General features: G+C 34.9%; 1 protein-coding gene across 1 annotated transcript; it reads left to right on the top strand.

Moving 5' to 3' along the window:
- The first annotated feature begins 15,123 nt into the window (after nucleotides 1-15,123).
- On the top strand, nucleotides 15,124-15,624 carry LOC139431028 (uncharacterized). Its single transcript, XM_071198595.1, has one exon. It carries the CDS (start codon nucleotides 15,124-15,126, stop codon nucleotides 15,622-15,624), a length of 501 nt encoding a protein of 166 aa, XP_071054696.1.
- Nucleotides 15,625-18,013: the final 2,389 nt, after the last annotated feature.

Here is an 18,013-nt window from a genome sequence, read left to right on the forward strand (position 1 = left end):
ATCTTTAAGAAATATTAATTAAAGTCATGTAATCAAACATTTTACATATCTACAATATTTTTGAGAAACCTTCTCCATCAAGGCAAACGGATCAATTTATCGCAATAAGCGATATCTTCGAAGACACCCTATATGTAATTTTAAATAAATAATTATGGCTACCAAAAAAGTAATACTAAATGATGTACTAATAGGACTGAGCGAATGAGCATATTCGAGTTATGTAACGGATCGACAGTCAGTTACTACAAGGGAGGATATAGACACAAAAAAGTGCAGAAAAAGATAGATGAAAGGCAGACTAGAGAAGAAAACAAACACGTATAAGTCAAGAAGAAGATAATAATAATAATAATAATACTTTATTGGTGATAGCATCAAGAAGTGATTTTCACAGGTCATAAAAGAAAATAATACAATAAAAGTACACTAAAAGTAGTAATAAGTAACAACAGGTAAGTAAAAGAACAACAAAAGAAGAAAAAGGCTTCACACCGGTCATAGCAAGTCATCAAAATCATTGGTCAAAAATTCCTGAACAGTATAAAAGGCCTTCGCCACTAAATAATTTTTCATTTTGTGTCTGAAATTGTTACTCTCTAGGAATCTTGTGTGTTTCGGAAGGACATTGTAGAATTTTATGCCAAAATAATTGACGTCATCCCTGGCCCTTGCCGTTCGAGAATAGTCCGTAGTTAAGGTATCACCCGCTCTAGTGTAGTAATTATGATAAGTATTAAGAGTTTTAAATTTGGAGATATTACCCTTGATATACAGGGTGATTCGGGAGGAAATGGAAAGATTTTAAGGACATGTCTAGGAAGCTAAAATTAGCAAAATAAGCCCATATGTTCAAATCCGATTTTCATTTGTTTCCGAGATAATTAGGTTTTTCTTTTTAAAAAGTTAATTAAGTTATATTTGACAACGTTATCCTATATGACAATTTGAAACAAAATGTTAATTAAAGTGATAGTTGTAATTGTTACGAAATAATAAAAATGCCTCACATTTTCAGTCATCCAGAATATGCAGATATGGTGTTTGTTTATGGTTTTTGTAATGGTAATACTGTTCGTTCAGTAGAAGAGTATCGACGTCGTTTTCCGAATCGAAGAATTCCTAATAGGCAAGTGTTTCAAACTGTTTTTACACGTGCTGGCGAAAGTGGAATATTCCCAAGTGCAAGCATTGCTTCTGAAAAACAGCAAGGGTTCAGTTTGGAATAAGTACAAGGCGCATGGCAATACAATTTGAAATTCCACAAACAATGGTTTGGAAAACATTAAAGCGGCAAGGCTTAAACGCTTTTCATTTGCAGAAAGTACAAAATCTCCAAGAAGGCGATTATCCATTAAGACTACAATTTTGTCAATGGATTCGTGAAAACAGAAGATTACTTAAATGCATATTATTTGCTGATGAAGCTCAATTTACTCGAGATGGAATTAACAATTACAATAATAATCATCGATGGTCGGACGAAAATCCCCATGCCACGCAAGAACACAATTTCCAACATCGGTTTAGTATTAATGTATGGTACGGCATTCTAAATGATCAGTTGTTTGGTCCTTTTGTGTTGGATGGCCGTCTTACTATTTACATTTTTTGGAAGACCATTTAGAGGAAATATTGGACGATGTACCTTTGAATATTCGACAACGTATGATCTTCCAACATGATGGAGCACCCCCTCATTATTCAAATAATGTGAGGAATTTTCTAAATACGCATTTCGGCGATCGCTGGATTGGGAGAGGAGGCCCGCACCCTTGGCCACCGAGATCACCGGACCTCACTCCCCTAGATTTTTGTCTTTGGGGATGGATGAAGTCCTTAGTTTATGCTAGGAAAGTGGACACAAGGGATGTGCTACTAGATCGTATTCTTAATGCTGCGGCGTTCATTAGAGCGAATCATCGTTCACTGAAACTGGCTACCAGGTCCATTTATAAACGCGCAAATAAGTGTATCGAAGTGGGTGGTGGAGTTTTCGAAAATTTAATGTGAATTAATGCTACTTGTTTTTTTGGTTTGTTAGTTTAGTAATAAATTTTGCTTTAATTTTGAAATTATTATTGTTCAAAATATCTCAAACAAATGAAAATCGGATTTGAACATATGGGCTTATTTTGCTTATTTTAGCTTCCTAGACATGTCCTTAAAATCTTTCCATTTCCTCCCGAATCATCCTGTATAAGAGACAATAGAGAATGTAAAGCGAAGGGAAAGTCAGTATCTTATAAACAATGAAATTGGATCTACAACAGTCCCAAAAACCTACACCGGCCATAACTCTAACACCTCTTCGCTGCACACCAAAAACACGATCCACATGGACGGAGTGACCCCAGCAAAATAAAATAGAATAAAATAGCCGTAGTATGTGTTCATCACAACATTGAACGGGACAAGGTCTCTCAGTCTCCGAATGACGAATACAATGGTATTCAGTTTTTTCGTCAATTGGTCAATCCACGTCAAACCAGAGTCAAGATAGACCCCCAGGAACTTGACCGGCTCCGAACACGACCTGAGACGTTTAAGTGAAAAGTTTTCTATTCATGCTTAGTCTGTTGGCCTGAATCCAATATGAGATGCAGGCTTGTGACTTAGATATGCGGTGACGCAAGGCATCGACATCTGTTGAGGAGACCATTACTGTTGTATCATCAGCAAAAAGGATGAGGTTGGAATCATGTGGAATGTTACTGGGTAAATACTTGATAAATATCAAAAGATTCTAGAAGATTTATGCTGCTGATGTCCATATTGAAGGCACTAAATTTACGAATTAGTAACTAATGAGAGACGCAGTCGAACGCCTTTGTTAAATCATAAAAAGCAGCTCCCGAATAAATATTGGCCTCGAAACCATTCTGAACAAATTGCACCAAAGTCCGGATGGCGCCCGATGTCGACCTATTTCTTCTAAAGCTAAACTGTTCGGAAAACAGTAGGCTATTGGAATTGAGGTGAGTTGCCATTTGTTTGTTTAAAACTATTTCAAAGATTTTCTCGAAAATTGGCAGAATGGGTATTGGTCGGTATTCCTTTTTTGCGAATAGGAATAACCTTTGCCACTTTAAGGCAGTCCGGAAAAATCGAGTTTAATAAGCACTGGTTTATTAGTTTACATAATGCGTAAACAATTATATTTGAGACTGTTTTAATTAAGCTACTGTTTAATTGATGCACATCCCTGGACATCGAATTTTTTAATTTTGAGATTATGTCACGTAGTTCCTTATAAGATATCGGCTTAAATTCGAAGAGTTTATTATTATGATCATCGACCAACGGATCCGAGGAGACATTATGATGGTTTAGTGTAGGAAGGTTAATATCATTGACAACACTTTCGGCCACATTAGCAAAGTATGCGTTTAGGTCAGAGGTCGTGCTATATAGCACGATAAATAGCACGCTGCTTGTTTCCTGAGTTTTCAATGTGTTGACTGTTGGCTCTTTTCTTAGAGTCAGTAATAAGTTTCCGGTAAAAGTCTCTATAGTACCTGACCTGAGCTCTCGACACTACCGTTGGCCGGTGTCTGTTGATATCGACCAGCAAGTGAAGTACATTCCTAGCAGACTTAATTTCATTGTTGAACCAGGATATTTTCGGTCTATTATCGTTAAGATGGTCGACTACTCTAGTTCTCTCCCTGAAGCAGAGATGAAAAGAATCTACAATCAAGTTAATAAATAATGAAAAATTATCGATTACATGTAAATTAGCATTACTGACAAAGCTAAAATCAGTTGACTCGAGAAGGTTATAAAAATGGAAGAGACCCTCGTCTGTAATGGGTCTACAAATGATACGGTTCTTTATTACTGGAGAACTGCCCAACCAGTCACCTTGAAAGGAAACGGCTTTCTGATCACCTAAGAAATGGACGGATCGATAACATTAACAGAGTTGGATCAAGGTTGGTAAATATGTTGTCTAGACATGATCACGGGTACAATCATTAACACATTTGTGCAGACCATAAGATTTGCATAGGTTGCACAAACTCTGAGCCTCTCTGCTATCTAGCTCAAAGCGTACATTAAAGTCACCAGTAAGGACCGATAGGAAAGGTAGGACTGGAACCAAGATACACAAGAAGAGGTAAAACCAATAAGCCTAGTTAACAGGCTTAAGGCATGGTCCACAGAATCAAATCCTTACTAAAATCAAGTAACACTAGCAAGGTAACACAACGGTTATCACACGCAGATCTAATATCATCGGTGATCTTAATCGCTGCTGTAGTAGTACCATGCCCTTCACGAAAACCAGACTGGAACTTGTTAACCAGATTAAACTCCTCAAGATATTTGTGAATCTGCAAATAAGCTAAACGTTCAATAGCTTTTAACAAAGTAGATAGAATAGAAATGGGTACAAAGTCACCAACATGGGACGGAGATTTAATTTTTGGGATAGGAATAACATAGGCGATTCGCCACATTGAGGAAAATATAGACTGTTCAAAAGAACAGTTGAAAATATGTGTTAGGGGAGTAATAACTATTTAGATAGATTAGTCCATTACCATCTGCTCCGACACTAGTGGACTTGGAGTAAGTCTATTAAAATTAATTAAAGTCATGTAATCAAACATATTACATGTAAAAGGTATAAACATTGATGGCAATACCTAAGTAATTTGCGCTACACGTACGATATGGTCCTTATTTCGGATAGCCTTGGAGAAATGAAACTGATGCTGAACGTATAATAATAATAATACTTTATTCCCCCCATTTTACCAAAAAAGCGTAGACTACGTCAATTTAACAATAATTGCATTGTAATATAACACACATTGAGTTCAAACATTAAATTGGAAAAACATGTCAATGGTATACATCGGATTTTTCGTGACAATAGCTCTCAGTCTTCTCCGGAATTCTGGAACTGGCAGGATCTTTGTACCTTCTGAAATGTGATTGAAGATCTTGATACTCTGGTACAGAGCCGTCTTCTGAATCTTAGTAAGGTGCGTCACCTTCCCGCGCGTGTTTCGAGGATGTGATATTTCATATTTTTTAAAAAATTCAAAGTAATTCTTCCTAACCAATACAGCACATTCCAGAATATAAATTCCATACAAGGTAAGTATTTTATAGTCTTTAAAGTAACTTCTACAGCTATCAGTATTTTTTAGACCAAAGATTGCTCTTACACACCTCTTCTGTAGTATGAAGATTCTATCTATACCAACACCACGGCCCCAAAAGACAACTCTATATCTTAGCAAGGAATGGACATAAACATAATAGGCACTTAATGCTGCCTCAATGCCAGCTGATCTGGAAATAATCGGAATGGCATAGGAGAAATGACTGATCTTGACTGAACCAGCAAGGAAATCAATATGATTGATCCAAGACAGTCCAGGATCCATTTTCCAACCCAAAAACGAAATCTCTTCAACATTGGCAATCTCAGTATCCCGATACCTCGTCTTGATCTGGTCAGAGCGTAAATTGCCATTTCTAATGTATTTTGAGCAGTTGGACGACAATATTCGGAAGAATGCTAATATCATATCCACGACGTTGTCGATTTCTAATGTATGCCATTTCTAATGTATGCCATTTCTAATGTAGCCTGAACAGTTGAGCGACAATATTCGGAAGAATGTTAATATCATATCCACGACGTTGTCGATTTCTAATGTATTACCATTTCTAATGTATGCCATTTCTAATGTATGCTATTTCTAATGTATACCATTTATAATGTATGCTATTTCTAATGTATACCATTTCTAATGTATGCCATTTCTAATGTATCCTGAGCAGTTGAGCGACAATATTCGGAGGAATGTTAATATCATATCCACGACGTTGTCGATTTCTAATGTATACCATTTCTAATTTATGCCATTTCTAATGTATCTTGAACAGTTGAGCGACAATATTCGGAGGAATGCTAATATCATATCCACGCCGTTGTCGATTTCTAATGTATGCCATTTCTAATGTATACCATTTCTAATACATGTATCCTGAGCAGTTGAGCGACAATAGTCGGAAGAATGCTAATATCATATCCACGACGTTGTCGATTTCTAATGTATGCCATTTGTAATGTATACCATTTCTAATGTATGCCATTTCTAATGTATACCATTTATAATGTATCCTGAGCAGTTGAGCGACAATATTCGAAAGAATGCTAATATCATATCCACGACGTTGTCGATTTCTAATTTATGCCATTTCTACTGTATACCATTTCTAATGTATGCCATTTCTAATGTATCCTGAGCAGTTGAGCGACAATATTCGGAAGAATGTTAATATTATATCTATGACGTTGTCGATTTCTAATGTATGCCATTTCTAATGTATACCATTTCTATTATATCCTGAGCAGTTGAGATACATGGATAACAATTATTTCATTCAAACTCATCTTAAAGAAATATTAATTAAAGTCATGTAATCAAACATATTACATGTAAAAGGTATAAACATTGATAGCAATACCTAAGTAATTTGCGCTACACGTACGATATGGTCCTTATTTCGGATAGCCTTGGAGAAATGAAACTGATGCTGAACGTATAATAATAATAATACTTTATTCCCCACATTTTACCAAAAAAGCGTAGACTACGCCAACTTAACAATAATTGCATTGTAATATAATACACATTGAGTTCAAACATTAAATTGGAAAAACATGTCAATGGTATACATCGGATTTTCCGTGACAATAGCTCTCAGTCTTCTCCGGAATCCTGGAACTGGCAGGATCTTTGTACCTTCTGAAATGTGATTGAAGATCTTGATACTCGGTACAGAGCCGTCTTCTGAATCTTTGTAAGGTGCGTCACCTTCCCGCACGTGTTTCGACGATGTGATATTTTATATTTTTTGAAAAATTCAAAGTAATTCTTCCTAACCAATACAGCACATTCCAGAATATAAATTCCATACAAGGTAGGTATTTTATAGTCTTTAAAGTAACTTCTACAGCTATCAGTATTTTTTGGACCAAAGATTGCTCTTACACACCTCTTCTGTAGTATGAAGATTCTATCTATACCAACACCACGACCCCGAAAGACAACTCCATATCTTAGCAAGGAATGGACATAAGCATAATAGGCACTTAATGCTGCCTCAATGCCAGCTGATCTGGAAATAATCCGAATGGCATAGGAGAAATGACTGATCTTGACTGAACCAGCAAGGAAATCAATATGATTGATCCAAGACAGTCCAGGATCCATTTTCCAACCCAGAAACGAAATCTATTCAACATTGGCAATCTCAGTATCCCGATACCTCGCCTTGATCTGGTCAGAGCATAAATGATAATTAACAATTTTCGTTTTTTTGTACTTAACTTTATGTTGTGAGCTTCAAACCAATCCGCAAGTTTATTCAGATCCACAGTAAGTGATTTCTGGATTTCATAATCAGTGCTACACCTCGCCACAGTCGTTGCGTCATCCGCAAACATTATCGTAATGTTGTTCGTTACACGTGGTAAGTCATTCACATACAGGAGGATCAATAGAGGACCCAATATGGAACCCTGAGGTACTTCCAGCTTGACTTCTTCAAAATCTCGAAGACTGTGATATTTTTTTATAACGCAGAATGTTGTACTGATTCTGAAACTGTCTTCAATTTTTCTCCATCACGTCCAGTTTTCGAGATATACCCAAAAATGTGGAAAATCGTAAATTAAAAAACATAGTGACGGTTCATGTTCAGTATATTTTTTATTTTGCATAGCGTGCTTCTGTAGCTATATGGACATGAAAATAGAGATCCAGACGAACATTTTGAGGTATTGATGGCATAAATCGGACTCTTCGTTATATGAACAAAAAAGTTAGTTATTCTATCCTGTAGAACATTTAATTCTCTAAGTTTCGAAGCATTGGACACCATCGTCGAACGTATTTTAACTTTTTTTTACTCTTTTACTGGATTATATTAATTGGTCAGGAAGATTTGGTTTTGGCAGAGTTTCACTATGCGCACTCAGGTTTTTGGCTGATCTTACAAACGATACCAAACTTTTCTTTGTCTTTTTATTTATATTGTCTAGGTTTATATTACAGAACTTTTATGGAATTAAATTTAAAAAATTAAAAACTGGACGTGATGGTTCTAAGTTGTTATTTGAAAACCAAGTTTACAGTTTACCTAGATTGAGCTGAACCAATTCTGACATTTATTCCTCAGATTTTGTAGTTAATACTGCAGTGGAGTCATCAGCAAAAAGGATTAGTAGATCCTCTATCACTTCTGGAAGATCTGTTCTCGTTCTGACAAGTAAGATCTGAATCATTCCAGTGGCAGTCCTCGTATCCCTATAGCTTCCAACTTCTTCAATAAGATGTCATGGTAGACACTGTCAACTGCTTTAGTTAGGTCCATCAATTAATTCCAGTTTGAATTCGTTCTAATAACTGGAAAATTGCTCTGGTTACATATCTGCCTTTTATATAACCGTTTTGGGATTGGTTAAGTATTTAATTCTTGGTAACGTAATCTTTTAGTCTTTTCTGGGCAAGCTTCTCAAAAACTTTTGCAATGTTAGGAATTAGTGCAATTGGCAGGTAATTTGTAATATCTGATTTACTTCCTTTCTTATAAATCGGTCTTACTATAGTTTTTTTCAGATTCATCGGAAATATTGCTGAATTGAGTGCAAGTTTATGACGGGCAATTTCATCAACGCACTTTTTTAGAACAGAGATTGCAAATTCATCATAACCCATCGTATGTGTGTTAATCAAAAACATAATAATAGATTTTACTTCTATGGAATCTGTTAAGTAGAGTCCAAATGATTTTTTCATGGCTATATTCGATTTAACAGTGTTCTGTATATTTGTTGGTATATTATTTTCAGCATCATTATATTATATGTATCTTTGAAATCAGAAAAGTCAAAAGCAGTCGATGTCTTACCTGCCCTGGGTGTATTTATGATGTTCCAGAAAATGATGCTCTAGAAAATATATTTCTTTTTGAAATCTCAATTTTATCACGAACGTGTTAACAGTACATATTATAATAGTTTCTGTCAACTTTTCTTGACAACAGTCCGTATAATTTGACACTTAATACAAAGTACTCGTTGCGTGAAGTATCTTGCCGTCCACATAGATAAAGATCTACGAATGACCACTCACATTAAAAGAATAGTAGAAAGAGCCACAAAGATTCAAAACGTACTCTCCCGGATTATGCTACGAATTGAAGTTCCAGGTCAGGCAATGAGAAAGCCTCATCTTGGGCAGAAGCCCTGAAGTACAAAAAATATTAAAATCACACTGATCGAGAGAAGTCGAAACGATTAATCGGTGGCAAGAGAGATGGTTTCAATACAAAGACTGGAAATCAATTTTTATTAAAGATGTCATCCCAGCTACAAACTATCATACAACACAAGTGATTACAGGATACGGAGTATATTCTAGTTATCTGAAAGAGATAAAAAAATAACATCCATCTTCCACTATGATTCCAGCAATTAAGAAATTCAGCTGAGATAAAGTTGAGAGACCGTAGAGAGGGCAGGCGATGAAGATTAAAGAGCCTGCGGAAAAATAAAGAGTGGTTGAAGCAGATCAGTAAGAACATATTTCGGTCACCAAAATTCCGTATGCGAAATAGATGAAATTTCCATTACTTCATCAAGCGTATATCCAACAGGAGTTAGTGCATCAAGCATTTTTCTAATCCCTATCCTAAAAATGGAATTTAATTGGACTGCGTTGGATTTACTTGGGTTGGGTTGCATTTAATTGAGTTGTAATGGATTTAATTGGGTTGAGTTGCATTTAGTTGGGTTGGGTTGAATTGAGTTGAGATGGATTGGGTTCTCCGCAGTGCACAAAATTTGTGACTTAAATTGCCAACAATTTTGGCTTTGAGAGAAAGAGAAAGATCAGAAACAGAGATGCAACAGCCACTCAATAGATGAACCTTGATAGTAGAGAAAGATGATCAATACAAGGTGTTGGGTTACCTGATGGTAATTAATCTTAATAAACATAACTGATCTTACCCAACCTTCCTGCCATTATGCAACGTCCCAAAATGAATAATGTTGAAGTTCGAGCTTTTGTGGATATGTCAAACAAACGCTGCTTAACTTTTAATCCTACGAAATCATCGGTGATCCGGTGGTCGGGGAGTCTTCAACTAGATCACTGATTGGTTAAGTGTACAAATTGGCTCAAATTGGCTGGAAACATGAAACTCTCATGAATTTGTCTTACAAAACATCAGGCAAAGCGCAAAAAGCAAGCTACGTGATCGCTAATATGCTAGTTAAATTCAAGAAGAGTCATTCTCTCGCTGAAACTTTAATTTTACCTATAGCCGCTAAGAAATTCGAAAAAATACCTGTATCAAATCCACGAGTCAACTGATATCTATAGTCTACTGAGATAATAAAAGAGGACGTTTTTATTTTGTCTCCCACTACCCGATTCTACAACTGGAGAAGAAATATTCCAAGTAACTACCATTAGTGAGCATAATTTTTAATGGCACAACTGCATAAGCAGTTGCAGAGACGGAGTAGCAGCTATGACAGGGAAAATTAAGGGATTTGTAACCAGGGGTCCTGAAAAAATCCTAATATTAAAAATTTTCATGTCATTTTATACAGGGAAGCACTGATGATGAAATCTCTGCATAATAAATTGTTGTCTGTCTTACAAAAAGTTGTCAAAATTCCACCACACGAATTTATTTTGCTCCAAATTACCCTAAAGAAGTGCTACTTCAACAATACATAAAATCCATAACGTAATTCGAAATGTTTTATACCACAATGCCAAGAAGCCAATGTTGCTGATTCTAAAAGAAGAAACTTTTTGGAGAGGAAAATTTGGAATTGAGTTGGGATGTTTTGGGATTGATTTGGCATACTTTAGACTTGAAGTTCTTACTACTTCGCATAATCGTCATGTTATGCAGAATATTATAATAATAATAATGATCTTTATTTCGCTAAAATACAAAAAAAGAATACATAAAATTCTGTATTGCAAAAACGTCCAGAAAAATATGTAGGGATGAAGAAAAAAAGAAAAATAATTGCAGAATCGAAAACCTTAACCTCTCATATAATTTAAAAACTCATTTTCACTGTAGAAAGCGCCTTCAATAAGTACTTTCTTTAAGTCTTTTTTTAAAAATAGTTGTAGGCTTTTGTAACCATTGCTTGGGAAGAGCACTTAACAAATGACGGTGACCGTATCTTGTCATACTTGTTTTTATACGGCAGTGCGGTATGGCGACTTGTGTACCATTTCTTAAATTTATCTGAGTGTCCTCTTTTCTGCATGTTAATGAAGGTAATTCTATTTCAGCCTTGCAAAGTTGTTGGTAGATGTACACGGATGGAAGTGTGAGTACATTATATTTTTTAAATAGGGGCTTACAGTGAGTTCTTGGATGCGCCTGTTCAATTATTCTTAGCGCCTTTTTCTGCAGTATGAAAACAGGCATTGTATGACCAGACGCTCCCCAAAGGCGTAGTCCGTAGCTCATCTTGCTATGGAAAAAAGCAAAATAAGCGGTTCTAGCAGCAGAGGCATGTACTATTTGGCGAATTCTTAAAATAGCGTAAATGGCAGATGTTTCACCAATATGTCGCTATGATCTTTCCAAGTGAGTCGACTGTCCAAGTTGGTATCACAAGCTACAGCTGTTTTGACCGGTACTGAGCCACTCTCTATCAAAGTTGTATCATCTGCACAGAGTATGGCTTCAGATGAAATATTTTCAGGTAGATCATTGATATATAAACAGAAGAAAAGATATCACAGGTAAACAAGAATTCATTTCACCGTTGACGGTGACCACCTAACTCCTATCTGTTAGGTATGAAGTAATCAGTTCCAGTGGTCTTGCACGTATACCATATTTTTCCAGCTTGGCAATAAGAAGAGTATGTTGAATGGAATCAAAAGCTTTTGTTAGATCACATAGGATCGCTGTTGTTTCATCTCCATTTTCCATAGCTTCCCAAACATTATTAAGGAGAGCCTCCAATTAACCAATTTACAGATTTAACACCAAATGGATAAAATTCTTCTAATTAGCAGCTATCGACTTCAACTATCAAAGTTTCAGCTATCACATTTTTAGCTACCTATATAGTAGATATACAGTGTGTTAATTAATTATCGTACCCGACGTCATCATTGCAAGTATGCAACCAATATCACAGTATTGGTATTACTATACGCGATTTGCATATATGGTTGCATAATGATGACGTCGGGTACGATAATTAATTAACACACTGTACAAGACATTGGGCTTAATTCAAAGCATTCTTAAAAGGATGCACCTGTGTAGCCTTGCCGAGAAATATATTATATTAAAAAACTTTCTGATGCAATACAATTATAAAACACAAAAAAAAATCTTTCCACACTTTTCAACGAAGTGATTACAGGTTCTAGAACTCGAGAAATCTTGAATAACTCTGCGTTTCAAGAAATATATTCCTTAACTTACGTCGACGTAAAATTATTTAATGACAAATAAATATAAAAAAGTTTCTATTTAATGTATACATAATAAAATAAGAAAATAAAACTGTTTGAGTTTATGAAAGTAAAATTGAGATTGGTAGATTTTATAAGCATTGACATCGTCGAAGGTTATTTCGGATATAATAAACTTCATAACGATATACAGCCCTATTCAATGGGAGGGCATTGTTGTTGAGACGACTTCTGCTCAAGAATTACCCCACGGAAGTAACGACTAACCCCCAACAACATCTTCCGTCTAACTCGTCCCCTTTTTATTCAAGTATCCTTCTTAATTAAATGTCAAGTTGTATTAATAGAATTGAAAAGTTTTGGTACTCAAAAATTGGTGTGGTTTGATTTTGAAATTTTCGGAATAGTGGTTGAAAATTAACTGAACCCACTGTCGTATATAATTCAAGATAGCGGAAGTATAAGTTTGGGTACCTAGAGGTGTATTATGCATGCTCGAGTTGAACAAGATGAATAGACAATTTGCGGTGACGGCCGCGCGATTAAAAGTTGCCCCTAAAACTAGTCCACCCGATCACCTCTCTGAAATTTATTTCGGACGCAAAGTTTTTCGCTCTGAATTAAACATTCGCTATGTTAAAAACGATCCGCGCATATTAACGCGCGCCTCCGCCGACCTCGTATGTAAATTTTTGCGAAATGTTACTGGCCAATTCATATTACCCCCCTATGATGCTCGTATTTACCGGACGGGGGTGAAATTTTCACGTTTCCAACCCCGGGGGGACGTAACGAGCGAATTTAATTTCGTTAAGCGTCGAACAAGTCACCCTTCCATCTCTGATGAACCTAATTCTAGTTAAAAAGATTCCACGCGAACATTTCGTCGCTGCATCTATCGATCTACACGTTTTACAACTCACAGTATGTCTACCACAGATTGATGTTGGAATCTCAAAAATCCATCACTCGTTTATATATTAATAAAAATTTTATGTTATTTTAAATAAATATGTATTCATTTTAGTAACATATTTGAAATATGTATGCTGTAGAGCAAAACTGGCGATTTGGCTGATCCAATTAAGGATCAAATCGGTTCAGATGATTTATCTTTCGATAGAGATTCTGGGAAATGTTTGATAGTCCTCCCGTCCAATTTAGATCCGCATTCATTCGCCGGGAGGGACGACTGGAGGTGGTGGGTCCGTGCAGGATAAGAAGTCCTGCGAAATCGTATCGGACCCGTGCTCGAAATGAGACCTGACAGGACGGCGCAGTTTGTCGGATCGGAGATGACGCATAGTGACAGATTATCCCGACGCACCCGCGGGATCCAAGCTTCAACCAGACGTAGCCACGTAGCTATGAAACTTACACTCCTGAATGTTAATCTTCGATGGTAATGGCGTATACGTATCGTACGTTCGCTGGCCGTGATATCGGGCGACGTGTGTCGATTCTGAATTCATAATGTAATGCGTTCCGCTACCCGCACCGCAATCCCTATCCACCCCTTCGTCATCCCCTCGTTCCCCTTTCATTCCCTTTCGGTTCCACTCCCTACTTCTTGTTTTTTTTTCTAACTTGTCTCCCGCTGATGTGAGAACCACATCGGGGTTATTTCATAAATAAATATCATATACGGTATGACATATTATTCTTAGTTATTCTTGTTACCTACAAGTACAGCTTTTTGATAATGTACAGGTGTCCCAATTTCGATGTCCGCATAGGCTATCTCCGACACTAAAAGAGATAGAAAAAAAGTAGCTTACATGTCATGATCTCGTTTAGGGTATTACATGTTTAATAAAGCAGTCTATGTTGAAATGTTATATCATATCCCAATCAAGAGTGCATTAATGTTTTATGAGTAGTTATATATAATATAAAACAAGTGAATGTTGTTATTATTAATTGTCAATATAAAATAGTATATTATTATATGAGCATATAATGATGGCTATTATTCACGAAGGTTAAGTTTATGTCACGAGCGTAGCGAGTGGCATAATTAACCTGAGTGAATAATAGCTCATTATATGCGAGTAGAATACTATACTTTGTCCACGACTATTGAAATTGATTCCATAAATTTATTTTTTAAATAAATTTTTGAATAAAGGTTAAACAAATTCAATGTTACTAACTGTAACCAACTTCACAACAATTTGTCAAAATTAAATGACAGTTTTATAAAACGTCGCTTTCTTTACGAAAATTAATTAATTTATGCTTAAATTATACGAAAAAAGGAATTTGTTTAGTTTTTTTTAATGTCAAACATTTAGAAACTCCTAAAAAATTAAATTAAATTGACGTTTTTTGAACTTTTAACGATTCAAATAATTATTATTAGTCTGGTCAAGATGGCTACCCGTGAATAATGATTATTATTCACCGCTATTATTCACTCCGTGAAAAATTACTACCATTTTGTTTTAGAAAACTCATTCATAAGGTATATATTATAAGGTAGTCGTGGACAAAGATAATAAAAGGTTTGTTAAACTGTTAAAACATATCACGCATAATTTTAATAGGTTATGGGCCCAAATATAAAGCAGTAATAAAAACAAACATTTATAAGAAGACAAACTAAAATAAATTATAAAGAATGTCTACAAGTTTTAAAATTGATCCTCTTAAAAAGAATAATTGGGAGACATGGAAGTTGCAAATGGAAGCAATATTAATTAAAAATGACGCAACAATGAAAAAGTATCCATATCAAAATCTGATCGAAAGTTTAATGTATGCATCAATTGGTACAAAACCACATATTACATTTAGCGTTAACTTCTTAAGTCAATTTAACACAAATTACAACGAGAGTCATTGGATTGCCGCAAAAAGAGTGTTAAGGTATTTAAAAGGAACAATAAATTTGGAACTAACTTATAGAACTTCAGGGAAAGAAATGGAATGTTATACAGATGCAGATTGGGGATCATCCATAGATGATCGGCGCTCCTATACTGCTTATGTGTTTAAAATGGCAAACGCAACAATCTCGTGGGAAACTAAAAAACAAAGGACCGTTGCTTTATCAAGCACAGAAGCTGAATACATGAGCCTTACTGAAGCAGCTAAGGAAGCACTTCTTAGCACTTCTTAGTGCTTCCTTTACAATGATAATCAAAGTTGTGGCAAAAAACAACGTTTATCATAGTAGGACTAAACAAATAGATATAAAATATCATTTCATAAAAAAAGTTTTGGAAGATAACGTTATCAATTTAAAATATTGTCAAACAGAAGAAATGATTGCCGACGAGCTAACAAAGCCGTTACCAAAACCAAAATTAGAAAAGTTTATAATTATGATTGGCCTTGAGGGGGAGTGTTGAAATGTTATATCATAAAGCAATCCCAATCAAGAGTGCATTATGTTGTTGTGAATGTTGTTATTATTAATTGTCAATATAAAAAGATAATAAAAGGTTTGTTAAAACATATCACGCATAATTTTAATAGTCTAACTGATTTTTTTTATTTAAGCAATAATTTTTGAGTTATGACACAAACTTGTAATTTTTCTAATGGAAACTATAGTTGGCCATGACTTTATAAAAAAGACCTTTTCTCAACGATTCTAATGATATACCACTTGACATGGATATTTTTATTAATAAATAAATTATTGCAAATTGTTCAGGTAGTATGCTATGGAAACAATTGATAGATACGTTTGCAAACGTAAGTTTCCATGATTTCGTACCGCTAGCTTATTAAGTGTTGGTCAAACTTAACTTGAACATGGTGCGGATTTTCCTGCACCCATAAATGTTGATTATGTCTATTAAACATGCCGCAGTTTGTAAATCGTGTTTCAACTGTCCACAAAACTTTACTCTAAGCTATGATCAGCTCCACACATGTTAATAAACCACGTACAATATTCTACACGCTTATTGTAGTCATCTGGGGGTAGTGTTTGTGAAACTGCCATTTTATATGAATCAAATCTATGATTTTTTAGTTCTCTTACGACAGTACGTTGTGACATGAATGCTTCAGATGCAACTTGTGTTGAAACTGATGCATCTTGATAGATTCGTGCTAATACATTTACTTCTGTGTTGCATCTTTAGTTGGTTTACAGAAAGAACCATACTCGCCTAAATTATCAGCCTCTTCAAAGTAGGTAGAGAATTAGCGATATTTTCCTCCAGGTTCATCTTTATAATATTAATTATATGTATTGAAAAAACAATATATGTGATAGCAGCCCACTATCACTTGTCTCGATGTTGTACTTGTTCAGATTCGCATTGATGTTGTTTTGTTCTCCATTTTAACGTGTCACATTTTTATTGCATTTTTAACTATTTATAAAGAGTTTTATGTAATTTTAACTTTTTACGTGTTTAGTGCATGTTTGTGATATATTTATTTACTAAAAGAATGCGTAATTGTTGGTTCGTCGTGATATGTCTTTTCCACCTACATTATCAAAACTTATTATTGACAATTAGACGTGGTGCCTGATGACGGTTTAATAACCGAAACAAATTTGTAGCACCGATAATTAAAAAATAAAGTATCATCTTTCAAGGTAGAGAAGGCTGGCGACGATCAAAATATTGTTCAAAATACTGTTCTGCAGCTTGTTGATGCTTTTATTGATTAGAAAAATTCATATTGATTATAATTTACAAAACCTCAATCAACGCTAATTAGAAACTAAACGAAACATACGTTTGCCTTAAGCTGTCATAACCAAACGTATCTATCAATTGTTTCCATAGCATACTACCTGAACAGTTTGCCAATTAAAAGAGTAAATGACTATAATTTATTTATTAATAAAAATATCTATGTCAAGTGGTATATTAGAATCGCTGAGAAAAGGCCTTTTTTTATAAAGTCATGGCCAACTATGGTTTCCATTGGAAAAATTACAAGTTTGTGTCATAACTCAAAAATCATTGCTTAAATAAAACAATTTGTTAGACTGCTTTATTAAACATGTAATACCCTACAAATTTTTCCTTTACACATTTTTCCTAAAATCAATAATAGCGGAGCCATAACAAAACAACGGTTTTTTCGAGATATCTAGTTAGCCAAACATGGAAAAAACTCACCCTGTATATAGTTTGTGGGGTATATTTCTGATAGTTATTAAATAATTAACAAAAATGTATTTTGTTCTATCTAAAACTAATGTATGTATTTAAAAGTTAATATTGCTATGGTGATAACCATACATACTATGATGGATCATAATGTATCAATCTTTTTGTTCTTTCTAAAACTATTGTATGTATTCAAAACTGAATGTTGTTATGGTGATAACCATACCATGATGGAAAACATTGTTTCCAATTATTGCCAAAGTTTGTAGTAGTATTTAAAAATTCACCAACAACTCTGGCATTATGTGCCAGACATATTTTCTAGAAAATTGTCGACCAAAGGCTCAATGTGCTGCCTTAATATATTAAGGTATTTACCTGAATTTAAGTTTTTATGGTAGATACTATATGCCAAAATTCTATTAT

Source organism: Onthophagus taurus, chromosome 8 (assembly GCF_036711975.1).
Source record: "Onthophagus taurus isolate NC chromosome 8, IU_Otau_3.0, whole genome shotgun sequence".
Classification (NCBI taxonomy): domain Eukaryota; kingdom Metazoa; phylum Arthropoda; class Insecta; order Coleoptera; family Scarabaeidae; genus Onthophagus; species Onthophagus taurus.